The sequence below is a fragment of the Tilletiopsis washingtonensis genome (genome assembly GCF_003144115.1).
Source record: "Tilletiopsis washingtonensis strain MCA 4186 unplaced genomic scaffold FA09scaffold_14, whole genome shotgun sequence".
In the NCBI taxonomy this organism is placed as follows: Eukaryota; Fungi; Basidiomycota; class Exobasidiomycetes; order Entylomatales; genus Tilletiopsis; species Tilletiopsis washingtonensis.
This window is the reverse complement of record NW_020312011.1, coordinates 411,118-433,017: the sequence shown is the minus strand read 5'-3', so window position 1 is coordinate 433,017 and position 21,900 is coordinate 411,118. Positions and strand designations below refer to the sequence as shown.

The following is a 21,900-nucleotide window of genomic DNA, read 5'->3' as shown; positions in this document are numbered from 1 at the left end:
GCGGCATGATGAGACGCCGACACGGGCGGCTGAGAGTAGGCGCACAGAGCGGGAGCCAGAGGCGAGTGGCGGGCCGGCGCAGCACGCAGCAGATGCAGGATGGCGGTGGGTCAGATCGGCGCTGCACGGCATCTAGATCGCAGCTCCTCTTGAAGGGCAAACGGCTCGGTGCTGAGCCGCACTCGGCTCATACTTGCCTCTGGGCCATCGAGCGTGTCATCGGCGTGTGCAGGTGGCGCCGCGTGCGGCGCGGGGCGAAGCGGCGAGGCGCATCGTGCTGCTCCCTGGCGCAGAGAAGGAAGCCCAGCGGTCTCTCCGATTCTGGTTCTTATTGCGCCGTACTGCTGCACTGCATCCGGTCGGCAGTCTGCCACCCCTCAGCGGCAGCAGATTGCCCTTGCGTGCTGCATGTGGCCTGACGCGTGAGCGGCACGGTGAGCGCTGGCGCTGGCTGAGCGCTGGGCCTGGCGGGTAACGGGCGCAGCGGCCCAGGCGTGGGAACAGTAGCGCCGAGCACCGCCGCGCGCACGCACCTCGCCGCTCCGTCGCTTCTCACCACCACATCCAGCTCAAGCGCAGCGCTCTGCATCACAAGACAGTCCGACGCTCCTCGCACGCCTCGCTGCAGACCCTGCACTGCGTCACTCCTCAACGTCAACGTCCAGCAGCAGCAGCAGCAGCAGCAGCAGCAGCAGCAGCAGCAGCAGCAGCAGCAGCAGCAGCAGCAAGACCCTCGCACGCCCGCACCTCGTCCGCGCCGCTCTCTCCCATCTGCACCGCGCACACGAAGCACGCTGTAGTAACCGCTGGCAGCGTCGGCATCCGGGCCCAAACCTTGCCTCCTCTGCATCGGGTCGCGCGAACCAGCTCTCGCTCAACGAAGCAGCTGCCTCGTCGCTGCATTTGCCGGTCCGTCGTGCCGAGCGTGCGGCATAAGAAGCAGCCAGCTCGCCACTCGACCGCCGCCGCCGACGTTCGCTGTTTTGCGTCTCCTCTTAGCTGCCGCCGTACTTCGCTGTCTCGCCAGCTTACCGACGACGGCTAGCTTGCTGTTCAGATCCGGCTTTCCACTCGCACATCAAGCCTGCTGTCATGCCGCACGCCTTTGTTGCCTTCGTCGAGGACGACGAGCTGCACGTGCGCGTGCCAACAACAAGCCTCGCTCTCGCAACCTCTGAAGACCTCGAATCGTTGCACCCTGCGCTCACCTTTGGGGCACTTAGGGTCGCCGGCTCATCGAACATCAAGAAGTCGTCTGCCGCCTCATCGAAGAGCAAGAGATCGCCCGCCGGATCATCCGCCGGACCATCCTCCGCCGGGCGATCATTTGTCCAGCTACCCGAACCATTCACTGTCGCAGGCATGCAGGCGTACCGCAAGAAGCGGAACAATAAGATCAGCGAACAAACGGACTCCATCGAGCTCGTCACCCTCTCCGCGAAGCTCGATCTGTCGCTGCTGCCGAACATGCTGCGAGTCGCGTCTGACACTGGGGAAGCAGCCACGTCACTCCGGGCAGCCTCGCCACGGGCTGCAAGCGAGACGCTTCTCGGGCGTCGCATCGATGAGCTTCTGGCGTCGGCCCTCAACCACTTGCTTGCCGCGCGTGACGTGCCTGGCGATGCCCACGGAGAATCCTGGCTCTGCTTGTCGTATCTACCTATCGTAGCGGAGCTCGGATCGAGCACTTCGTTGGCGCCGTTCGCCATGTCTGCGCCGCTCAACTTCATGGTGCAGCAGCAAGCAGACCTGGCTTGCCGGCGCCAAGACGCGCTCGAGGCAGCGCAAGAGCGCAGCATCAGGCAGCTCAAATCTAACTCTCGTCCGTCGGCCTCGTCTTCGCTCATCACAGACGCCGCACCGCGCAAGACGCTTCACACACACCAGCATTGGGCGGAAGAGGGCGACCTGCAAGCGAGACTGCAGCAAGGCGTGCTCGCAGCCTCGAACGTCATTCTACGCTACGCTGCGACAGGCGATGCCGGCGAGCAGATCGCGCCGCTCCTTTTCTGGACGCGCGAAAAGACGCTCGGCAGATATGTGCTCTCTGAGCAGCCGGACATGAAGGGGGAGCCCGACTTCTATCTCCTGCGTCGCATGCCGGATGGAGAGACGTGGACGATCATCATGGTCGTGGAGATCAAGCCGTGGGTAACGCGTGAGTTCCTCGTGCAGACCTTCTCGAGCAGCAGCAACGCAAAGCGCGCCGAGAAGCGTGCAAGGCGTTCACGTACGGGCGAGGAGGCCGCCGGGACCGGGACGCCTACCAGCGTCAGCGGCCAGCAGCAACTGCGCACCCAGGTCCTCAAGTATATTGCCGGGACCGCAGCGACCTCTGCGCTGGTATTGACTGGTGAGCCATTTTGAGGCTTCGCACTGCGTACCTCCTTCTGACCCTGCTCCACCACAGGCGAAGAGATACTGTTCATGGAGGTCAAGACCAGCACAGCGGAAGGCCGCGACTCGCGCTTCCAGTTCGACGTTGCTGCGCACGAGACGATCTTTGCCCACTCGGCTGCAGAGTACGAAGAGCCGTCAGGTGAAACCTGCGTCGTGGTGCAGGACCGTGAGTTGCTGTTGTTGCTGTCTCTGGCACCGACAAGCGCTGACCCGGCTCCAGGCAACATGACGATGGCTCTCACAGGGCTCGCCCTCGAGGCCAGTCACGTCTTCTCAAGCTCTCCACCGCGCAAGCCGTTTCGACTCAGCACTGCGGTGGCAGAGCTGCTCGCAGCGCTCGCAGCGATCGAGGCCATGAAGCAGCAACAACGACAGGGCGCTGAGAGAGAGAGTGGCGAGCAAGGCGACGGCACCGAGGGAGAGAGGGAAGAGCAAGGTGAAGACAACGAGGGAGGGAGCGAAGAGAAAGGCGCCGGCACCTCGAACGCAGGGCAGGGAGAAGAGCCGCCTGCGCCGCCCGGTCTCGGCATCAGCGGTGCCGCATTTGGCGCGCAGGCCATCGAGCGCACCATGGTCTCGCACCGCGCCATGGTCTCGTACTGCGACGACCCTTTTGCGGAAGGACGCACGGGCACCGCGCACCAAGGATGCGTCTCCGTCGGGCCTCGGCCCCAGCCCGGCCAGATCTTCTGCGTGGACATGATCCAGCGGCGCAACGCGCTGCCGGGCTGTGCAGCGCGCACCTGCTCGACTCCCGGCCACACCCCGATCGTCGCCAAGCAGGGTCGCCGCCACAAGTTGCTCGAGGAAGAAGAGAAGCTCTACCAGGAGCTCAAGGCGCTGCAAGGCAGCGTGCTGCCGAAGCTCCTCGGTGTCCACGGCGACACGGGCGCACTGATCTTCGAAGACGTCGGCAGATCACTCGACTCCGAGCTGCTCTCCGAGTTCCTCGAACTCGGGTTCGCCTCGCAACTCAAAGATCAGCTCACAAGCCATGTCGCTGCTCTTCACTCTCGTGGCTACGCTCACCACGACATACGTCTCGACAATGTGTGTGTGAGGCTGAGCATGAAGAGCGAGCTGAAGTCTCGGTCCGCTGCATCTCCTCCGGTCAGCGTCGAATTTGCCTCGCCGTCCTCGTTTTTGTCATCGCCCTCGCTGCAGTCACGCACGGCTTGGAGGATGAGTATGCTTCTTCACGTGCGCCTTATCGACCTTAGTCACGCCGGCAAGCTCAACGAGGTCGCCATCCAGCTGGGCAGGACCGAAGATGACATCAAGAAGGGCGAGCTCCGGAAGTGCAAGGCACTCATCGACGATGCCCTCGAGAAAGTATGCGCGGTGCGGGCACAGGAGGGCAGATCACCGCCGCCGTCGCATCCGTCGAGGTGCGTGACAGGCGCGGGTGCTGGCGCCACTGATCTTTGCTGACGCTACTCGCAGCGACGACACGGTCTACACCGCAGACACGGAGCACGAAGGCGTGGACGACACTGAGGAGGCCGGCACTAAGGGACAGCGCGCGCCCGAGGCGCCCGAGGATATGGCGGCTGAGGGAGGCGAGGCATAGAGCGGGGGGGGGCAGTCTCATGGCATTTGAGCGGGCGCTGCGTGATGTCTGTCTCGCTCTTCTCCTGTCTCTCTCGCCGCGCATCTGATGATCGAAGCGGAAAGGCGGCACGCTCACGTCTCCGTCTGCAGCGCCTCGTGCCCCTGCGATGCCTGCGCCACCGTCGGCGGCGGCGGCGGTGCGGGACCGGGCGGTGGCGGCAACGATGACGGTGCCTCGAGGTGTGGCTCTGCCTTCTCCACTGCCGCCGCCGCCGCCTCCGTCGTCGCTGCAGCAGGTGTCGGTGCAGCGTCGTTCTGCACGTTTGACGACGGCGGCGGCGGCGCAGATGCAGCTGCCGCACTTGCCGGCGATGCAGCAGCAGCAGCCGAAGGCGCCGTCGTCGAGGGAGAGTCTTGCATCTGCTCGTCTGCCTTGCCTGCCTCACCATTCGTCTGCTCCAGCGGCGGTGCGTGCGGCTCCTTCTGCTCCTCCTCTCGCGGCACGCGTCTGGCCGAGCCTCGCAGCGCCAGGGCGCCGCCGCGGCCTCGCGGCGCACGGCCGCCCCTCAGCAGCGCGCCCACGGCGGCGCCCAGGCTTCTCGTGGCCGCTCGCACCGCCGGCGGAGGCGTGGCGCGTCTCGCCACTGCAGGTGCAGTTGGTGGAGGAGGCGGCGCCTTCGTCGCTGCCGCATCGGCCATCTCGGCATCGCCGTCTGCCGGCGAGCCAGCCTCTTTGCTTGCTGGTGCAGCAGAAGCAGAGACAGGCCTGGCAGTGCCTCGAATGCTCACGTCGGCGCGCTTCGGGAACGGCTTGTCGGGCCCGTAGATGCGGCCATTGGGCCCGCGCTGCTCCGGCGGCACCTCAGGCGTCGGCCTTCGTTCGCGACGCGCAGGCATGGAGGGCACAGCACGTGAGGCATCGCGTGTCGGACCCCAGCCGCGCTCTCGTGGCGGCGGCAGGGGCTCATCACGACGCCGAGAGGAGGAGGAGGAGGAAGGATACTCGGGCCGATAGCTGTCGACTCCTGTGCTTCCTCCCAGACCAGCGGCACGCGCATGGTGCGGCGGCAAGTCGCGCGCGCCACGCTCGTGGCGCGAGGAAGCGTAGCGTCGATCGTCGTCTTCGTATCGTCGACGCTCGTCGGGCAATGCGGTACGCCGCTCGCGCTCCTCGCCATAGTTGCGGCGCGGCGGCACCTCTGCGTATCCGCGCTCCGCGCCGCGAGCCGTACGTGGGGGTGCACCTCGCTCGTCGCGGAAGGGAAGAGGCGCACGCCGCTCGTCGCGATGGTGAGGCGCAGGAGGCGCACGAAGAGGCGGCGCGCGATTGCGAGGAGGCGCAACGGCGCGCACGTAGATCGTGCTGCCGCCAATGTGGCCCTTGTGCATGGCGGTGGCGGCACGCCGCGCCTCAGAGGCGCGAGTGTAGACGACGTGGGCAATGCCGACGTCGGAACGGCCTGTGGAGGAGCGATGTGAGCACCTTGCGCTTTCGAGCGCAGCAAGATGTCGCTCGATGCCTGGCGCATACATGCATCGGCTGGCCAACTGCTGCCTCTTCATGCTCCCAGCTTCTGTCTGCTGCCTCTGCCCCACGACCCGCTCCCTCTCAGTGGCAGCACCAACTCACCATCAAAGCGCGGCATGACGACCTCATCGACCTGTCCGTACGCGCGAAAGATGTAGTGCATCTGCCCCTCCCGCACGCCCCGCTCGATGCCCTCCACCTCCACCGCCGTGCGCTCGTCTTCCTCCTCATCTCGCCGTCGCCCGCTGCGCACTGGCAAAGGCGAGCGCGAACGACGCGGACTCCTAGATCGGCTGCGGCTTCGAGAAGAGCGGCTGCGAGAACGGCTGCGAGAGAGAGAGCGAGTGTAGCTGCGCGTGTAGGAGCGCGTGTAGCTGCGTGAGCGCGAGCGCGAGCCGCGGGGCGAACGACGTGGCCGAGGCGAGTAGGAGCGGGAGCGGGAGCGAGTGTAGCTGCGGCTGCGACTCCTGCTTCTGCTCATGCTGTCGGCGCTGCGGCTGGCCTGGCGGCCGCGCGGCACGGGTGCCGGCGAGACGGAGCGCATCTCGGCGTCGTCTGCGCGGGCGCTGCGGGCGCGGCCGCGCGAGGCGGACATGGCGCGAGGCTGCAGCGCAGAGGAAGGAGGTGCGGCGGTTTGTCAAGCGAGAAGGGAGGCAGAGAGAGAAGCGGAGGAATGGATGGAGGAGGGGAGGAGGAGGAGGCGGTGATGGGTGGGAAGAAGCGCGGCGCTGTCTTTGTGCCGGCTGGAAGACTCGCTGGAGGCCGTGCGCCGCCATCGCACGTGACGCGGCGCGCGCGGCGGCTCGGCTGCAGCAGCGGCACAGACAAAGGGGAGGGCGCCGTCGCGCCGCAAGCGCCTTGCGCCCTCTTCCCGTCCACCACACTCGCCCTCTTCCCGTCCGGCCACGCCCTCTCGTCCATCGCGCAGTCCGCCTTCCGCACCTCCTCCCTCCTCCGGCAGCGAGGCGCGCGCGCTGGCGGACCGACGACGCGTGGCGCCCACTCAGCTCGCTCAGCTTGCTCAGCTCGCGCAGTCACGCTCGGCCGCCGGCCCAAGCGCAGCTGCCGCCCTCTCGGTCGCGCCTCGCATCTCTCTCTTCCTGTCCTCCGGCACGCTCCACTCGAGCACACCGCAGTGCGGCGCTCGAGCATCGACACCGTGCACGCGCAGCACGGCACATCAGCAGCACGGCGCGCCCGCAGCACGGCGCATCCGCAGCACGAAGACGGCACACCAGCAGCACAGCGCACCCGCATCGACACTGCGCCCCTGCAGTCGCACCGTAGGTGTCCTCCACGCCCTCGCACCTGCCCGTTTGCCAGCATCGCCTCGTCTCGACGCACGCCATTCGCACTCGGCAGCGCTCGTGATATCGTCTACGCACGCACGCCTGCTCTGCTCGTCGCAGTTCTGACCTCGCAGCTGCACGAGCGTAGCGCTCTCGCTCGCAGCGAGCTCGCTGTCCCGCCATGTCGTACCGTTCGCCGTACGACGGCACCGATGCGCGGCGCGATGGCAGCTTGCGCCGCGACGTCAGCGGCAGCTACAGCCGCGAAGGCAGCAGCAGCAGCTACGGCAACTACGGCGCTCGCCGCGACGACAGCTGGGGCCGTCCGCCGTCGCGCACGGCAGACGAGCGCGAGCGCGGCCGCGACGACGTGCGGCACGAGCGCGAGCGCAGCGAGTCGTGGCGCAGCAGCAGCACCAGCGCCCGTCCGGCGCCGCTTCCGCCCTACGACCCGCCGCCGCCTCGTCCGTCTGCCGCGCCGCGCACCGCTAGCACCGACGCTCGCCCTCGCACTGTCAGCACCGATGCTCGTCCTCCTCCTCCGCGCGCCACCATCGACAGGAGCAGCGACGCTCGCAGCAGCGAGGCGCATGTCAGGACGAACAGCAGCAGCGACGCCCGCAGCGGCGAACCGCACGTCAGGAGCATCAGCAGCAGCAGCGCCGGCGCCGGCGGCAGCGGCACGAGCAGCAGCAGCTTGACGACGCTCGTGCAGCAGCTGGTGGAGGCGGGAGATAGGCACGCAGACGCGCGCGTCAGGGACAATGAGGTGAGTGCTGCTGCTGCTGCTGTCGCGTGGCCTCGCTTCTCTAACACTGTCTGCAGGCGCGCGCCGCTCTGCGTGCTGCTCGTACGGAGCGCGGCAGCCTCAGCGACGCCGAGTACGCCGTGCAGATGGCGAACCATGGTCTCTTCAAGGACCGCGCCGAGAAGGCGCAGCAGGATGCGGCAGCGACCAAGGAGGCGTACCACGCCGCCTTCCGTCGCCTGCTGGAGTCCGCTCGCGCGTCTGCGCCGCCGCCGCCGTCCGGACCTCCGCCTGCAGCACTCTCGACTGCGCCCTCTTCGTCCGCCGCGCCCTCTACGTCCGCTGCGCCCTCCACGTCTGCCGCGCCCTCCACGTCCGCTGCGTCGACTGCGACAGTTCCAGCCGCGCCGAGGTCGATGGCTGCTGCGCTTGCAGCTGTCACAGGCGTACCGACTGGGCCGAGGGCAGATGCGACGGCGGCGTCGTCGACAGCAACGCCGGCAGTGACGGAGAAGACGCACGAGAAGCTCCTCGAGAAGATCAAGGAGCTCAAAGTCGAGGTGGACTCGTACCGCAGCGACACGGACTCGCAGATCAACTCGCTGCACGGCGACCTCGAGGAGATCGTGCGCGTCGCCATCGAGAATGCGCAGGAGCAGGCGCGCGAGCGACAGCAGCAGCGCGCGGCCAAGCGCCGCGCCATGGGCACCAGCACTCCGACGCTCTCCTCGACGCACTCTCCAGCGCCCATGGCTCCGCCGGCCGCGCCTGCAGCTGGGCCCGTCGTCGACCAGGCAGAGATGATTTCGCGCATCTGCGGACGCCTCGACCAGACCGTCAACTCGCGCATGTCCGAGCTCATCCGGCGCGTCGACGGCGATGTCGCCCAGCTGCGCGCCACGCTGACTGCGCTCGAGACGCGCGTCGAGAGCCAGGCGGCGCCACACTCGAACGGCGTCGTCGCTGCGCCTGCGCCGGCGCCGGCCAACGGCGACGCCGCGCGTCTGACGCAGGAGAATGCGGCTCTCCACATGCGCGTGCAGACGCTCGAGCAGAACATGGCCGGCATGAGCAACCTCGTCGCCTCGTCGGTGCAGACGGCGCACCAGGCGCGCGAAGAGATCCAGCTCGTGTACAAGTGGCTCGCAAACGTGCCCGACCCAAGCACCGGCCGTGCCTTCGACTAAGCTGCGCGCCGCTGCCCTGGTCCTCAAGTGACGCTGCGGCCCGCCTTCGCAAGATCGCAGCTGGCCGCGTACGCTCCCCCCTCCGCCACCCCCTCCACACGCGCCGCCATTCCCGTCCACATCATGTATACCTCCTCACATCATGCCAAGTCACCTCCGTCATGCGCGACTCACCCGTCCTCGGAAGCCCCACATCCCGCTCGCTCTAGCTAATGCTCTCTATTAGCGCGCGCCGATGCTACAGGAAGGGCTCGAGGTCGAACTCCATGGCGCTGCACGGGTAGTCGATCTCGAACGCCTTGAGCACCTCGGGGTGCACGACGCCGAGCGTGCCGATCTCGACGGCGCCGCTCGGGTGCGACGCGGAGTGCAGGCGGCGCTTGAGGCCCGACGAGGCCTCTGACGCGGCCGAAGTGACGTCGGCGAGTGCACGGCCGAGCGTGTCGGCGACGGAGGCCAACGGGCCCTTGTCGCTGTCGCTGCTCTTTGCTTTTGACGCCTCGGCGGCGGCGCCAGACGCTTGTTGTGGCAGCGGCACCGAGGCAGACTCGGACGCCGGCGGCAGCTCGGACGGCAGCTCGACGGCCTTGGCGGCAGAGCTGCTCGCGGCGGCAGAGGCGCCAGGCCCTGGCCGGAAGAAGATCTTGGCGGCGCGGCCGGGGAAGAACGTGGGGTCTGTGCGCGCGATGAGCTGTCTGCCAGCGTCTGCATGCCGTGCGCGCGACTCACTCTCTGCCTCCTCGATCCAGTAGCCCTTCTGCTTGCCCGCATCGCCCATCGCGAGGCGCGGCACGTCGAGGGCGCGCATCAGCTTGTCCAGCAGGCCGTGCACCACCTCGAAGCTGGCGCTCTTGTCGCAGTACACGGCTGCGACACGGCGCTCGTTGGAGGCACAGCGCTCCGGCTCGTTCTCGTCCTTGAACGCCACGTCCGACACCTCGAATGTCCGCAGCGGCAGCGAGTGCGAGCGGTTCTCGCGGATCGTCTTGAGCAGGCCGGGCAGCAAGGACGTGCGCACCACCTGGTACTCTGCCGTCTTGGGGTTCTCAAGCACAATGGCAGTCGTGCCGTCGTCCTTGCGCCGCAGTGATGCGAAGTTCTCATCGTGCGAGCACTTGCGCAGCAGATGAGCAGCGTTTCGGGCGCTAACAGGCGGTCAGACTCACCAGAATCAGCGGCAGCACCTCCGTCCAGCCCGAGTAGGCACATTCCCGGCGCACAAGATCGCCGAGCTTGTTAATGGGCAGCGGCTGCGCCACCGTGTTGGTGCTGGGAAAGCGGCGCGGCAGGTTGTCGAAGCCGTAGGCCACTGCCACATCCTCCATCAGGTCGCACTCGTGCATCACGTCTGGCCGTGTCGCCGGCACATCGACGACCAGCTCGTCGGCGTTCTCGCTCGACACCGAGGCGCCGTGGCCCATGCGCTCCAGCAGCTTCGCCATGGCTGGCCCGTCGAGGCCCAGGCCGGTGCACGAGTTGATGTAGGAGATGCGCGCCGTCGTGCGCCGCGGCGAGAGGTCGGGCGTGAGATGTGAGCTGCCGTCGGGAAGCACGACCTTGACAGGCTCGATGCTGCGAGGGAATATGAGCATCTCTCGGGCGCAGGCATGCCTTAAATCGACTCACGTGAAGGGCTCGGCGCAGTGCTCAGCGAACATGGCCACGAGAATGACGAGGGCGTACGCCATCTTCGTGCGATCAGTGGCCGTCATGTCGATGAACACGTTGGTCGTGTTGAGCGTGATCTTCGAGTGCTCCGAGTTGATGATGGGCGGCAGCGAGCAGACGGTGCGCTGCGCGTCGAGGATGACCGGGTAGAGCGGCTTGTCGCGGATGATGGGCAGGTAGGCCTTGAGGTTGCGGTCGCCCTCCAGCACCGTCATGAGCTTGTTGCCGTCCATGACCTCGCCGGGCCGGTTCAAGGGCGCGAACACAATCTCTGGCGGCGGCAGTGCCTCGTATGTGAAGGGCCCAGCGATCGTGTCGAGGTCGTGCGTGCCCATGGAGAGCAGCGTGCGGCGCCGCCCGAGATTCTGGTGCAGCTTGTCCTGCAGGTCGATGAAGGACGCGTACGACTCGGGCGTGAATTTGATGTTGCGCAGCACGGCGCACGAGACAAACGGCCGCACATCGGCAACCTGCGGCCAGCGTGTCAGTGCCCGGCGAAGACTCACACGTGCCCGGCGTCCAGGGCCCCGGCATGAACAGCAACCACAGCCAGCTGCACCCTCTGATGCATCACAGACGCAGCTTGTCGCCACAGCCCGCAGCTTGCCACTCGTCCATGCTCGCGTGCGCCCTCTGCATACCCCTCTGCTGCACGCCCGCTGCTGCGCCGCGCTACTCACGCTCTCGCGCACGTTGCACTCGATGAGCTTGCCGTCGGCGGGCTGCACGAGGCGCAGTTGCGGCTGCGGAATCTGCCCCAGGAAGACACGCAGGGCGCGCGAGATGCCCTCGTGGCAGAGCAGGTCGTAGCTGTGTGGCACACCTGCATCAGCTGCGCGCCTCTCGCGGCACTTGCGGCGCAGCGCACCGGTTGGCGGGAATGTCAATCTTGAGCGTGGGGCGCTCGGCCGTGCCCTTGACGGCCTCTGTAGTCTGTGTGAGAGGCGATGCGTGAGCGGCGTAGCTCAGAGATGTCCGCAGCTGCACCACAGCAACGCACATCGTCGTCGAGCTCGATGCCGAACTGGAAGCACAGCTCGTCGAACTCGTCGCGCGCTGCAGGCGCGGGGGTCAGCATGCGCGCCGGGCGGCAGCGACAGCCTGGCGCCACGCACTGTACTGGCGCCCGAGCGAGGCGTAGAAGCGCTCCTTGTCGACGCTGACAGTCGGCATGGCGGCGGCAGTGCGGTGGTGGAGGAGCGGGTGGGAGATGCCAGAAGGTCGCAGCCGAGAGTCGGGGTTGCGCCGCGCTAAGGCCAGCCCAGGGCCAGCTGCCAGGCGCGCGCGTGCGACTCCCGCGGCTGCCTGGGCGGGCAGAAGAGCGCCGCACGTGCGAGCGCGTCGCGGGGGCCGGCCAGGGTGCTGCGCCGCGCCGCCGTGCATCTCGCCCTCGTCTCTTCCACATCCATCCCTCACCCACACGCACACTCCGCACCATGTCGTGGCGCAGCAACGCGCAGCGCACCGGCGAGAATGCCGCGCCGCTCGCAAAGGTCCGCCGCTGGGGCGGCGCAGAGGTCGAGTCGGCGCCCGCGCCCGGCGCCGGCGGCGGCGGCGGCTACGGCGGCAGCAGTGGTGGCTATGGCGGCAGCAGCGGCGGCGGCAGCTATGGCGGCGGCGGCAGCTACGGCGCCAGCCGCGATGCTGGCGGCTACGGTGCGCCGCCCGGCTTCGGCACCGGCGGCCAGCCGGCGTACGACCAGGTGAAGCGCGAGCGCGAGGAGCCGCAGGCGGCCGCAGATGGTGAGTGCCAGAGGCGTGACAACCTGCTGTGCTGCTGTTGGCGACAGACAGACGACTCTCTGCTGTTCGCCACTCGCAATCGTGCGCCTGGCGTTGTGGCCACTCGCTCACCTCACCTACCACTCGCAGCACCGCGCAAGCGTCGCTCACGATGGGGCGACGCGCCGGCTGATGCGCCCATCGGCGTGCCCACTGCGCTCTCTGCCAACGTCTCCGCCGCCGAGCTCGACCGGTATGCGCTCAACGTGCGCATCGACGAGATCCAGCGTCGCCTGGCCACGGGCAACGTCATCCCGCCGGAGCGCGAGCGCAGCCCGTCGCCGCCGCCGACGTACGACGGCGCCGGCCGGCGTACCAACACGCGCGAAGTGCGCTACCGCAAGAAGCTCGAGACGGAGCGCGTGACGCTCATGGACCGCGCCATCAAGCTCGACCCCAACTACCGCCCGCCGGCCGACTACCACCAGATGAAGCGCAACATGAAGCCCACCGAGAAGGTCTACCTGCCGCTCAAGGAGTTCCCCGACATCAACTTCTTCGGCCTGCTCGTCGGCCCGCGTGGCAACACGCTCAAGAAGATGGAGCGCGAGAGCGGCGCCAAGATCAGCATCCGCGGCCGCGGCAGTGTCAAGGAGGGCAAGGGACGGCCGGGCGACGAGGACGACGAGGAGATGCACTGTGTCGTGCAGGCCGACGACGTCGAGAAGGTGCGGCGCTGCATCAAGGCGATCAACCTCGTCATTGAGACGGTGAGTGCAGGCGAGCGCGTGCGCCAGCGAGCTGTGCTGACAGCTTGCCAGGCTGCGTCGACGCCCGAGGCGCAGAACGACCACAAGCGCAACCAGCTGCGCGAGCTGGCCGCGCTGAACGGCACGCTGCGTGACGATGAGGGACAGGTGTGCCAGAACTGCGGTCAGAAGGGCCACCGGCGCTTCGCGTGCCCCGAGGAGCGCAACATGACGGCGCACATCATCTGCCACCGCTGCGGCGGGCAGGGCCACTTGGCGCGCGACTGCACGCAGATTCCAGGCATGATGCAGAACGGCGGACCTGGCGGGCCAGGCGGACCCGGCGCGCCCGGCGGCGGCCAGTTCGACTCGGAGTACGCCAATCTCATGGCCGAGCTCGGCGAGGGAGGCCCGCGGCCAGGCGGCGCACCAGGACCGGGCGGCCCAGGCCCGCAGGGCGGCCAGCCGGGCCAGCCGGGCCAGCTGTACGGGCCCGACGGCAAGAAGATTCCGCCGTGGCGCGACCCCAACATGTGGAACCCGCCGGGCGGCCGCATGATGGGCGGCGGCGGCATGGGTATGGGCATGGGCATGGGAGGCGGCATGGGCATGGGCATGGGCGGGCCGATGCGCTTCGCCGGCACTGGTGCCAACGGCGCTGCTGGGTGAGTTGCTGTATGTGCGATGCGCTGCGTGAACGTCTGGCTCACTCTCTATCCGCAGCGGCGACCAAGGCTGGGGCGCTCGCGCTGGACAGCCGCAGCAGCAGGGCTGGGGCGCACCGCAGATGCAGCAGGGCTTCGGCCAGCCCATGGCGGGGCAGCAAGACTACAGCAAGGAGTGGGAGGAGTACTACCGCCAGCAGGCGCTCGCCGCACAGGGCGGCGCCGCCGGCTCGCCCGCACAAGGCGCGGCTGCTGCCCAGCCCGCGGCGCCGGGCCAGGAGCAGGACTACGCCAAGCAGTGGGAGGAGTACAACCGCCAGCAGGCGCTCGCCATGCAGCAACAGCAGCAGGGCGCGGCTCCGGGTGCTGCCGCTGCCGCTGCTCCGGGCGCGGCAGCGGGCGGCGAAAAGGACTACTCGAAGGAGTGGGCTGAGTGAGTGTGCTGTGCACACGTGTCTTTCTCAGCTTCAGCTCATCGCGTCGCCTCCCAGGTACTACCGCCAACAAGCGGCACAGGGCCTGCCAGTCCCACCAGGCTTCTAAGCGAAAGAGGAAACCTCATCCTCTCGCTTCGTCTCCCGACCCACGACTACGACTCCGACTCTCATTCTCATCCCTCACGCTCGTTTCTCCTCGTCAAGTACACAGGTGTGCAGCGCCTTCGCTCATCATGACGTCCAGGGCGCAGCATTGCAGCATCCGTGCACATCGCATGCGCAACCACGGCGGCTCACCCCATCTGACAAGCGCTGGCCGACTCTTACCCTATCCCTCCTAACTTTGCTTGCTCTGCTCCTGCTCAGCTCTCGGCTAGGCAAGACAAGGTACAACGGCGCTTCTGCGCCCTTGACGTGCCTTGTCTATCTCCCCCCTTCCTCACCCTGCTCTGCTCTGTTCGACACCCAATGGACTGACGACTGACGTCGACTGACGACGAGGTGGACTGACGACTGACGACTGACCTGCGGCTTGTCGGCACCGATATCACGGTCCGCGACTCTTCAGCGAGCATGAGGCAAGTGACGTGAGATGTGCTGCACCCAAGGGCGGCGACTGTGGTCGCCGCGTCGTTCGCAGCACCACCGTCCCTTGTCACACGCGCATGATGAGAGGTATGGTGGAATGCCAAAGCCGCCTGCCCTGAGAAGCACTCGCGTGATCAAAGGCCGCGGCAGAGCACGTAGTATACAGGACGAGGATATGAGGTCGCGTGACGTGGACTGAGATGGGAGCAGCGAGGTCTGAGGCGAGGAGTGGGTGAAGGGGAAAAGCGTACGCACAGAGCGCTTAGCAGCAGCCGCCGAGCCGCTCCTTGAGGCCGCGCGGACCACCACGGCCGCTCTCGGCAAACGAGAAACGGCTGATGCCCGTGCCGCCGCTGTTCGTCCGCCGCAGCGCCGCACTCTCGCCGTACGACACGCCCGAGCCGGGCGTGGAAGGATCAAGCGAGCCAGAGGCGATCGAAAGGAGAATGGAGCGCGAGGCGAGCATGAAGGGCGTCTCGACGTTCGAGCCTGTAAGGGAGGACGTCTCGAGGAAAAGGGCGCCTGATGCGACGGCAAAATGAGCCACGCAACTGCAGGCGCGGTCCACAGCAGTACTGACCATGCTCTCTCGCCCATTCGCTCGCCTCCTCGTAGCCCACCTCACGCTCCTCTTCCCGGTCCAGCTTGTTGCCCACAAGCACGACGACGAGGTTCGGCGACGCCAGTGCCCGCGCATCGGACAGCCAGCGCTCCAGCGAGACGAATGTCGACCGACTGGCCGCGCAGCAGGTAAGTGACTGCAGAGTCTAGCCACAAGCCGCCAGAGTGCTCTCACCGAGTGATGTCGTACACCAGCAGACATGCGCACGCGCCGCGGTAGTACGACCGCGTGACACTGCGGAAGCGCTCCTGCCCTGCCGTGTCCCACAGCTGAGCGAGGGTAGCCGTCAGCCGCCGCTCGCCAACATGGCATCGCACAGCGCGCACGCACCTGCAGCTTGACACTCTTGCCGCCCACCGACACGACCCGGCTGCTGAACTCGACGCCAATGGTGTGCTGCGCGCCCTCGCGGAAGCGGTTGGCGACGAAGTGGTGCAGCAGGCAGGACTTGCCCGTGCCCGACTCGCCGATAAGGATCATCTGGCGCGCGCCTACCCGTCAGTCGGCCGCAAGAAAGAAGGAACGCCTCTCTGCGCCGCCGACGACAGCGTCACCCACCTTGAGCAGGAAATCGTACGACGTCAGCTCCATGTCTGGCCGCGATGCCATGGCGAGGTGTGCTGTGCGGCGAGGTGCGAGGGGCGCGGCGTGCGTGCGTGCGTGTGCAGAACGGAGGCGCTGTGCTTGAGCACGATACGGAGCGGAGCGGCAGCGACGAGGGAGTCAGTCAGAGGCGACACGGCAGGCGGGAGTGGTGGTGGAGAGGAGCGAGCCTCGATGCCGGCGCGGCGTGGGCGTGGCGTGGAGCCGTGCGCACGGCCAGCGGATTAGCCGGCCAGCCAGGAGCGTGTGGAGAGCTTTAAAGTGAGACACGCCAGGCCAGGGGTAATGCTCACTTTCAGCCGCCCTGACGCTGAATACAAAGCGCAGCCTCAATTCTGAGGCTCCTCTGCGAAGCGCATCTCGAGCCTGTTGCGCTGCATCACCGCCATCTTCTCCACCTCTCACACCTCCATCGCTGCTCCTTCACCACAGCAGCCGGCCACGCCATGTCGACGCTCTGCTCGCCGCCGCGGCCCGCCTCGCCCGGCCTCATCCACTCGCTGTGAGTCTGCGCTTCGTCTCCTCTCGCGCCTTCTCGGCTCACACCGCACGCAGCACCCTCTCCCTGCCGCTCCCAACGCCGGTGCACGCCGAACGTCTGCAGCGCATTCTCGCCGTCGACCTGCCCCAACGGTCGCGCGACGTGCATCTCACCTACACCGTGCCCTCTGCGCCGGTGACTGGGGCGCCCGCAGCGCCCGCCGCGCCGGCGGAGCTGCTCGTGCACCTGCGCACCCGCTCGCTGCGCCATCTGCGGCTGGCCGCCGGCACGCTGTGCGAGGATGCGCGCCTCATCATCGACACCATGGCGTCGTGCGAGCCGGAGGTGCAGGGCACGCAGGGAGATGCTGGAGCTGCAAATGGCGGGCAGGGCGCAGCTGCGGACAAGGACGGCGAGGTCGAGCTGGGCAGCATCGGGCGCGCAGGATGAGGGATCCAGCGAACGCGCGAGGCGGGCAACCGACAGGATCGCTGCCGCAGCGGTCGCTCGCACTGGTCGTGCTCGTCACTCTCTCGACCTGGCGCACCTCTCGATGCGGCCAGGCCAAGCGACTGCGCATTCGATCGCCGCGCAGCTTGCGACAAGCGCGCGCCTCTCTCCGACTGCTCTGCTCGCTCGGCGAGCACTTTGCTTCGCAAAGCTGAGCGAGTGGACCGAACAACGCCTGAGTGAAGCAAGCCTCGCCAGAAACCTGCGCCGTTCGTCTCGCATCGAAGCGGCCCAGGCGCTTGCACCGCACCATGCAAACGCCAGCGACACCCTGCTCCTCCTGCACGGCGCGGTGGTCTGCGCTGCACTCGCCGAGCTCTGCCTGCACAGTGCCGGCAAGCGAGGTGGGCCACACACGTCTGTGCTGCGGAAGCGCAGCTAGACCTCAAGCCGCACCCTTTGTCTGCGCACGGCTCGTCTCAGCGGCATGGCAATGACAGACCATGCTGCGAAGGATTACGGCGTGCAGCAGCGTGAGACGGCTGCACTCTGGAAAGGGTGCGGAGAGCAGGATGTGGAGAAGAGGTGTGAAAGAGAGGGCGGAAGGCTCGCCGCGGCGCTGGCAAGACGGCGTCCGGCGGCTAGCGCAAAGGCGCGTCTCCGCACCGCGCCGCGCACTTGACTGCAGCCACGCGCAGCCGCACCCCCGCAACGTCCGTTCCGCCATCTCGCATCTTGCTGCACCCCGGACAACGCTGCGCTCCAACAGCGATGCAGCAGCAAGGCGGTGCTCTCTCCATTCGCCGCAGCGCCTGCCGGCGGCCGCTACGCGCACAGGTGCGCGGCAGCAGACAAGGCCATGTCTCGCGCAAGCTCAGCGCGGGTCCGTGCAGCATCGACGTTGCTTGGCGCCGCCGCCGGCCGGAGCCCGCGTGCGGCGACGCTAGCGTTGGAGGACCTGCTCGACCATACCCAGCAGAGGCTCCTGAGCATCGCACGTCGCTGAGCATCGCCAGCACCAGCATCCCTCACCCGCTGCCCGCAGGAGAGCTGCGCTGGTCTTCCTCAGCGCTAGTCGAGTCGACGCCGCGAGCGTGCGCGGAGCACTCATGCATCATCTTGCACCACTCGTCTGTCGTCACTTCCCGCTGCTCTTCGCCGACTCCGCAGGTACAGTGCAGAAGGGCGAGAATGTCGGTCGGAGCCCGTTGGCCAAGCGCCACAGCAAGCGGCATTGCGGCGGCGCACTAACCTGATGGAGAGGGGCGCCGCGCTCGTGCCGCACATGCAGGCGCTGGCCGTCGACTCGTCGTCCTCGTCGTCCTCATCGGCCCGTCCCGCTGGACACACCATGCTCGCAGACTCATCGACACGATATTGCAGCCGTCGGCATTGCACGCAAAAGGTGCCACACGTCTTGCTGTTGCTGCTGCTCTCGGCAGAGGCCATCGTGCTCCCGCGCAGGAGCGAGCAGCCACCACAAGACCACTTGCAAAGGACATAGTCTTGCGCCAAAATCTGAAGCACAGTAGTGAATGAAGCATGGCCGCCGTCCTCGAGCTACGCCTGACACTGTCGCCGTCCACAACGGCGCCGTATGCCGCCGCAGCATGCGGAGCGTACCAACCTCGTCGCGCCTAGCAGCAGTAGCGGCCTCCGCGGCCGCAGCTGCACGAAAGCAATTTGTTCCTCACGAGGAACGCCTAGGCCGCTCCTTGCTCACATTGCGCTTTCAGCAGCGAGAACAAAGAGCCCGGCGGGCTGCTCAGCATGCGCAGGTTGCGCAAGCGGTTGTTCTCGAAACGGCCGGGACGGCGCTGTCAGCAGCCACGACAACGCAGTCCCTCTCGAGTCAGCGCCGAGAAGCCACTGCGGCATGTCGTGCCATCCATACAGTCCAAAGACGCTGTGAAAGATGCGTCCAGACCCTTCGGCGCCGCAGGCTGCTGTGCAAGGTGCGGCACAGAAGGTCCGTACACGCGGTCTCCCAGACGCCTGGCTCAACCCTGCGGCGTCGCCGAGGGTCGACGCAGCATCTGCCAAGGACGGGAGGCGGAAAGGAATTGCAGACCATGCGGACGACCTTCGAGCTCGCACTCCCGCCTGTTTGCTGCTCCACAGCGTGCTCTCGCGCGCAGCTCCGTCGAGGTTGGACGCGCGCGGAGGCGACGCCGCGCGGCGCACTGCAAGCACGCTGCGCCAGCCCGTCTAGGCAAGTCACGTCGAGCCCCTCTGCGGGCCCGCCAGCTGCATGGCTGCGCCGAACTGTGCGGCTAGAGCATGCATCTTGATGCAGCATGCAGCAGCGGCATCTCGAGATGCGCTGCGACGGCGAGCAGGCGCAGCAGCAGCAGCAGCAGCCATCGGAGGGAGCGTCTCGAGGAGCCGCGGATGTTCTCTCCGCGCGCCGCCGATGATCGGCGCGGCTGCGCTGCCGAGCGCTGCCCTTCGCCGTGAGGCTTGCGGGGGCGTGTCTGCGCTAGCCAGAACACGCTAACTTTAGGCTGCCACCTCTTCGCCCGCGTCTTTCAGGATGCAGACGCTCGACGCTTCTGATGGTGCTGCTGCGATCTGGCAGGCCCTCTTTCATAGGCTGCCTCTCGAGAGAGCAGCGTTGAGAATTGCAAATCGAATGGCCGTGAGGGGTGCCAAGGCAGAGGGCAGAGTTGCTGCTGCCCGTCAAGCAATTAGTTCCAGAGTGACGTGCCATTTCGCACGCCGCCTCTGCGTCTGCGTCTCGTCCTCCTGCTTGTCGTCGGCACGGTCTCTCCCTGAGCGCACCCTGCTGCAAGACGGCGGCGTCGCCATGCATGCATCTCTCGGCGCAATATTCACCCTCGACGTCGGAGGCGCACGACGCGGGGCAGGAGAGCTGGCCGCTCCTCGAGGCCTGCATGTGGTTTCCGAGGCGGCGTCGATGGCCGTCACATGCTGCCGGATGCTGCGTGGTGCGTTTGGCCGCGACCACGCCGTGACCCTCCGATGCCGTGCGGAGCCGTGAACACTGATCGGGCCCGCTCACGAAGCACCGTTCACGAGGCAGCGGCAGCTCGACGACGTAGGCCCGCTCGTCAGGAGCTCTCTTTGGCGTGCAGCTGGCTGCCAAGGCAAGATGTCCCGAGCTTTGTTTGGCCGCGCCAGATCTAGCGCCATTGCGGGAGGCAGCGATGCCGTGCCGCCTGGCGCAGACGGCATCGGCATGCGGAGGTGCGGCCGCAGCAGCGCAGAGCCTTGCCTGCTCGCTGCGCTGCGACTCCACATCTCGGCCGTCTTAGCAGCTCACGGAGTGCGAAGCTCGCCTTCCGACGGCACCGGACCGGCGAGCTGTGCTGCGTGCACTGGTCATGCATGGACGATGGCGTTAGGCCTATCACGACGCGACCCAGCTGTGCGGCTCGGCAGATGGCGGAGGCGTCATGCCTTGACGTCGCGACTAGCGTGGGCACGCATTCGAGTGTACGCTGGACGCGCACGGCTTCTGGCGGCCAGATCCCTCAGGGTGCAGGAGGGCCGTCAGCTTATGGCCTGCACTTGCGATGCGAGTACGGGATGGCAGAGCGGATGAGGGCCGTGCACGGAGGTGCAGCGGGCCCCCCTCGCTGGTGACCGACGAGGCGAGGCCGCCTTGATGTCGGCGCAGGCACCGAGCAATATGTACCTGGCCCTCGCGAGAGTATGTTCCGTGCTTGCGCCTGCATCAGCCGGAGCGGCGCAACGGGTACAACGACGAGCGTGCCGATATTGGCCAGCCTTACGTTCGTGGGCGGAGAGTCGTCGAGCACACGCGCCCGCGAGGCGGCAGCGGCAGCGGCAGGAGAGCAGACGCCACGCTCGGGCCGCCGTCGAACTGTCCTGCGTGCCCGGAGGCAATCTGCTCACGGCGCAAGCAGCGGCGATGCTGGCGTGCTTGACGGCCCCCTGCCGCGGCCGCGATGCGCAGCCACGAGCAGCCAGTCGAGTGCACGGCGGAGATCGTGGGAGCGCAGCGCGGGCCGGCGAGGTGCGACGGCGCTGCGCAAGGTGTGGCTCGCGCGGCTATACGTGAGCCGGGCTAAGGCGGACGAGACAGCAAGGCGGTTTCAGAGGCGCAGGCGCCCGGCGGCAGGAGGAGGAGGAGGAGGCTGCGGCGCGGCGCGGCGCGGCGCGGGGAAGGCGTGTGCACGCTAAGCATGCGCGAGCGCGTGGGCGCCGCGTGCCGCGCCAGGGTGCAGCGCAGCGGCAGCGGCCAGACGGCACCGCTCGCAGCCCCAATTCCGCCCGTGCAGCGACCGACGACGAGCAGCAGCGTCAGCGCCCGCCCGCCCATGGCCGTTGCTGTTGCCGCGGCCGTGCGCCAGAGCACCGCAGGCGCACTCCGACGCCCGGCCGCCGTCTTTGCCCGCCGGCGCCGTGCCGATGGCGGCGGCGCGCCGCTGCTCCGCCCCTCCAGAAGGCGGCCAAGATCCTTCCGCCGCCAGGCGCTCAGAGATCTCGCCGCCGCCGCCGCCGTCGAGATGCGATGAACGCCGCGCCATGCCGTCCGTGTGCGGGCGCCCGCGGATCTTGCGCAGCATCGGAGCGCACCAAAAGCGCGCCAGCTCGCCGAGACACGGGACACACAAACGGAGGCGTGCTCGACGCTGCAGCCATGCAAGCGGCCGCGGAAGCGCGCACGACGCAGCATCAGGATGGGCTGCGATGGCAGAGCAAGGATGCGCGATGGTGGAGGCGGGACCGTGCGGCCGCGGCCGCCTTCTCTCCGCCGTCTTCTGGCTCTGGGCGCCCATGATGACGAAAGACGCAAGAGACGTTCCGCCGGCGGCGGCCCCTCTCGTGCACACCGCAGAGGCTTGCGTCTGGGCCGCCTCTCGATGCTGCGCATGTGCTGGCCGTCGCCCGCTCGGGATCGGCCCGAGCGGCGCACCCCTCATGGGGACCACTATATGCACCAGATGCAGCTGCGCCGCAGCGCCACGCCGGCGCCGGACGTGCAGCGGCGTGCGTGTGCATGCTGCAAGGCTGCATCGTTCTGCTTGTCGTCTCGTGAGAGCTCGAGGAGGGCCCATCATCTGTGTCGCTGTGCTGCGACGGCGGCGGCGGCGACCCCGCAGTGCGAGAGGCGCCTGCTGGACGCTGCGGAGTGTCCCGTTTGCTCCTAGCCCTCGAACGTCCAGCGCTAGCTGTCACACCGCAGCTGTCCGCCGCTGTCCCGCGGCCGCCACAGCGGCAGTGC

The 21,900-nt window shown here is 67.6% G+C and overlaps 10 protein-coding genes across 10 annotated transcripts; 7 read left to right on the top strand and 3 right to left on the bottom strand.

Moving 5' to 3' along the window:
* Positions 1–971: 971 nt before the first annotated feature.
* FA09DRAFT_62653 (hypothetical protein) lies at positions 972–4,027 on the top strand. Its single transcript, XM_025745751.1, has 4 exons — positions 972–2,353; positions 2,411–2,566; positions 2,621–3,788; positions 3,844–4,027. The coding sequence occupies exons 1-4, from the start codon at positions 1,093–1,095 to the stop codon at positions 3,968–3,970; spliced, it is 2,712 nt and encodes a 903-aa protein (XP_025597441.1). The 5' UTR covers positions 972–1,092; the 3' UTR covers positions 3,971–4,027.
* Positions 3,665–6,178, bottom strand: FA09DRAFT_330794 (hypothetical protein). Its single transcript, XM_025742749.1, has 2 exons — positions 5,582–6,178; positions 3,665–5,411 (listed from the first exon to the last, which is right to left on the bottom strand). Exons 1-2 carry the CDS (start codon positions 6,072–6,074, stop codon positions 4,084–4,086), a joined length of 1,821 nt encoding a protein of 606 aa, XP_025597440.1. The 5' UTR covers positions 6,075–6,178; the 3' UTR covers positions 3,665–4,083.
* A 771-nt stretch (positions 6,179–6,949) lies between these two features.
* On the top strand, positions 6,950–8,703 carry FA09DRAFT_339641 (hypothetical protein; the record flags this gene model as incomplete). Its single annotated transcript, XM_025744236.1, has 2 exons — positions 6,950–7,537; positions 7,594–8,703. 2 exons carry the CDS (start codon positions 6,950–6,952, stop codon positions 8,701–8,703), a joined length of 1,698 nt encoding a protein of 565 aa, XP_025597439.1.
* A 204-nt stretch (positions 8,704–8,907) lies between these two features.
* On the bottom strand, positions 8,908–11,591 carry FA09DRAFT_330792 (phenylalanyl-tRNA synthetase subunit beta). Its single transcript, XM_025742748.1, has 8 exons — positions 11,487–11,591; positions 11,372–11,427; positions 11,240–11,304; positions 11,052–11,181; positions 10,330–10,841; positions 9,870–10,275; positions 9,433–9,817; positions 8,908–9,378 (listed from the first exon to the last, which is right to left on the bottom strand). The coding sequence occupies exons 1-8, from the start codon at positions 11,542–11,544 to the stop codon at positions 8,942–8,944; spliced, it is 2,049 nt and encodes a 682-aa protein (XP_025597438.1). The 5' UTR covers positions 11,545–11,591; the 3' UTR covers positions 8,908–8,941.
* Positions 11,592–11,769: 178 nt separating this feature from the next.
* FA09DRAFT_62522 (hypothetical protein) lies at positions 11,770–14,087 on the top strand. Its single transcript, XM_025745750.1, has 5 exons — positions 11,770–12,114; positions 12,244–12,863; positions 12,915–13,507; positions 13,566–13,940; positions 13,999–14,087. Exons 1-5 carry the CDS (start codon positions 11,808–11,810, stop codon positions 14,048–14,050), a joined length of 1,947 nt encoding a protein of 648 aa, XP_025597437.1. The 5' UTR covers positions 11,770–11,807; the 3' UTR covers positions 14,051–14,087.
* A 497-nt stretch (positions 14,088–14,584) lies between these two features.
* On the bottom strand, positions 14,585–15,852 carry FA09DRAFT_330790 (ras-domain-containing protein). The gene is made up of 5 exons (XM_025742747.1): positions 15,713–15,852; positions 15,485–15,634; positions 15,329–15,423; positions 15,113–15,267; positions 14,585–15,054 (listed from the first exon to the last, which is right to left on the bottom strand). Exons 1-5 carry the CDS (start codon positions 15,743–15,745, stop codon positions 14,795–14,797), a joined length of 693 nt encoding a protein of 230 aa, XP_025597436.1. The 5' UTR covers positions 15,746–15,852; the 3' UTR covers positions 14,585–14,794.
* A 351-nt stretch (positions 15,853–16,203) lies between these two features.
* Positions 16,204–16,688, top strand: FA09DRAFT_325915 (hypothetical protein; the record flags this gene model as incomplete). The annotated part of the gene is made up of 2 exons (XM_025741185.1): positions 16,204–16,259; positions 16,313–16,688. The coding sequence occupies 2 exons, from the start codon at positions 16,204–16,206 to the stop codon at positions 16,686–16,688; spliced, it is 432 nt and encodes a 143-aa protein (XP_025597435.1).
* Positions 16,689–17,181: 493 nt separating this feature from the next.
* Positions 17,182–18,089, top strand: FA09DRAFT_62446 (hypothetical protein). The gene has a single exon (XM_025745748.1). It carries the CDS (start codon positions 17,460–17,462, stop codon positions 17,937–17,939), a length of 480 nt encoding a protein of 159 aa, XP_025597434.1. The 5' UTR covers positions 17,182–17,459; the 3' UTR covers positions 17,940–18,089.
* Positions 18,082–19,100, top strand: FA09DRAFT_62454 (hypothetical protein). Its single transcript, XM_025745749.1, has one exon. The coding sequence runs from the start codon at positions 18,224–18,226 to the stop codon at positions 18,977–18,979; it is 756 nt and encodes a 251-aa protein (XP_025597433.1). The 5' UTR covers positions 18,082–18,223; the 3' UTR covers positions 18,980–19,100.
* Positions 19,101–20,620: 1,520 nt separating this feature from the next.
* FA09DRAFT_346443 (hypothetical protein) lies at positions 20,621–21,640 on the top strand (the record flags this gene model as incomplete). Its single annotated transcript, XM_025744752.1, has 2 exons — positions 20,621–20,708; positions 20,745–21,640. A coding segment is annotated over exon 2 (555 nt), but the record flags the coding sequence as incomplete, so codon positions are not given.
* Between the last annotated feature and the right edge of the window lie 260 nt (positions 21,641–21,900).

Excerpts from the sequence above, each read along its gene's own strand:
- FA09DRAFT_62446 (XM_025745748.1), top strand. The coding sequence starts at position 17,460 with ATGCAGCAGCAAGGCGGTGCTCTCTCCATTCGCCGCAGCGCCTGCCGG.
- FA09DRAFT_62653 (XM_025745751.1), top strand. The coding sequence starts at position 1,093 with ATGCCGCACGCCTTTGTTGCCTTCGTCGAGGACGACGAGCTGCACGTG. Across the intron at positions 2,354-2,410 it reads CTCTGCGCTGGTATTGACTG|GCGAAGAGATACTGTTCATG; the intron begins GTGAGCCATTTT and ends GCTCCACCACAG. Across the intron at positions 3,789-3,843 it reads CCGCCGTCGCATCCGTCGAG|CGACGACACGGTCTACACCG; the intron begins GTGCGTGACAGG and ends CGCTACTCGCAG.
- FA09DRAFT_330792 (XM_025742748.1), bottom strand. The coding sequence starts at position 11,544 with ATGCCGACTGTCAGCGTCGACAAGGAGCGCTTCTACGCCTCGCTCGGG. Across the intron at positions 11,305-11,371 it reads GCATCGAGCTCGACGACGAT|ACTACAGAGGCCGTCAAGGG; the intron begins GTGCGTTGCTGT and ends CCTCTCACACAG. Across the intron at positions 9,818-9,869 it reads AGGTGCTGCCGCTGATTCTG|TGCTCGCACGATGAGAACTT; the intron begins GTGAGTCTGACC and ends CTGCTGCGCAAG.
- FA09DRAFT_330794 (XM_025742749.1), bottom strand. The coding sequence starts at position 6,074 with ATGTCCGCCTCGCGCGGCCGCGCCCGCAGCGCCCGCGCAGACGACGCC. Across the intron at positions 5,412-5,581 it reads CGTCATGCCGCGCTTTGATG|GCCGTTCCGACGTCGGCATT; the intron begins GTGAGTTGGTGC and ends GCTCCTCCACAG.
- FA09DRAFT_62454 (XM_025745749.1), top strand. The coding sequence starts at position 18,224 with ATGAAGCATGGCCGCCGTCCTCGAGCTACGCCTGACACTGTCGCCGTC.
- FA09DRAFT_62522 (XM_025745750.1), top strand. The coding sequence starts at position 11,808 with ATGTCGTGGCGCAGCAACGCGCAGCGCACCGGCGAGAATGCCGCGCCG. Across the intron at positions 12,115-12,243 it reads GCCGCAGGCGGCCGCAGATG|CACCGCGCAAGCGTCGCTCA; the intron begins GTGAGTGCCAGA and ends TACCACTCGCAG. Across the intron at positions 13,941-13,998 it reads TACTCGAAGGAGTGGGCTGA|GTACTACCGCCAACAAGCGG; the intron begins GTGAGTGTGCTG and ends GTCGCCTCCCAG.
- FA09DRAFT_330790 (XM_025742747.1), bottom strand. The coding sequence starts at position 15,745 with ATGGAGCTGACGTCGTACGATTTCCTGCTCAAG. Across the intron at positions 15,635-15,712 it reads CGTACGATTTCCTGCTCAAG|ATGATCCTTATCGGCGAGTC; the intron begins GTGGGTGACGCT and ends GGCGCGCGCCAG. Across the intron at positions 15,055-15,112 it reads CGAATGGGCGAGAGAGCATG|GCGCCCTTTTCCTCGAGACG; the intron begins GTCAGTACTGCT and ends CCGTCGCATCAG.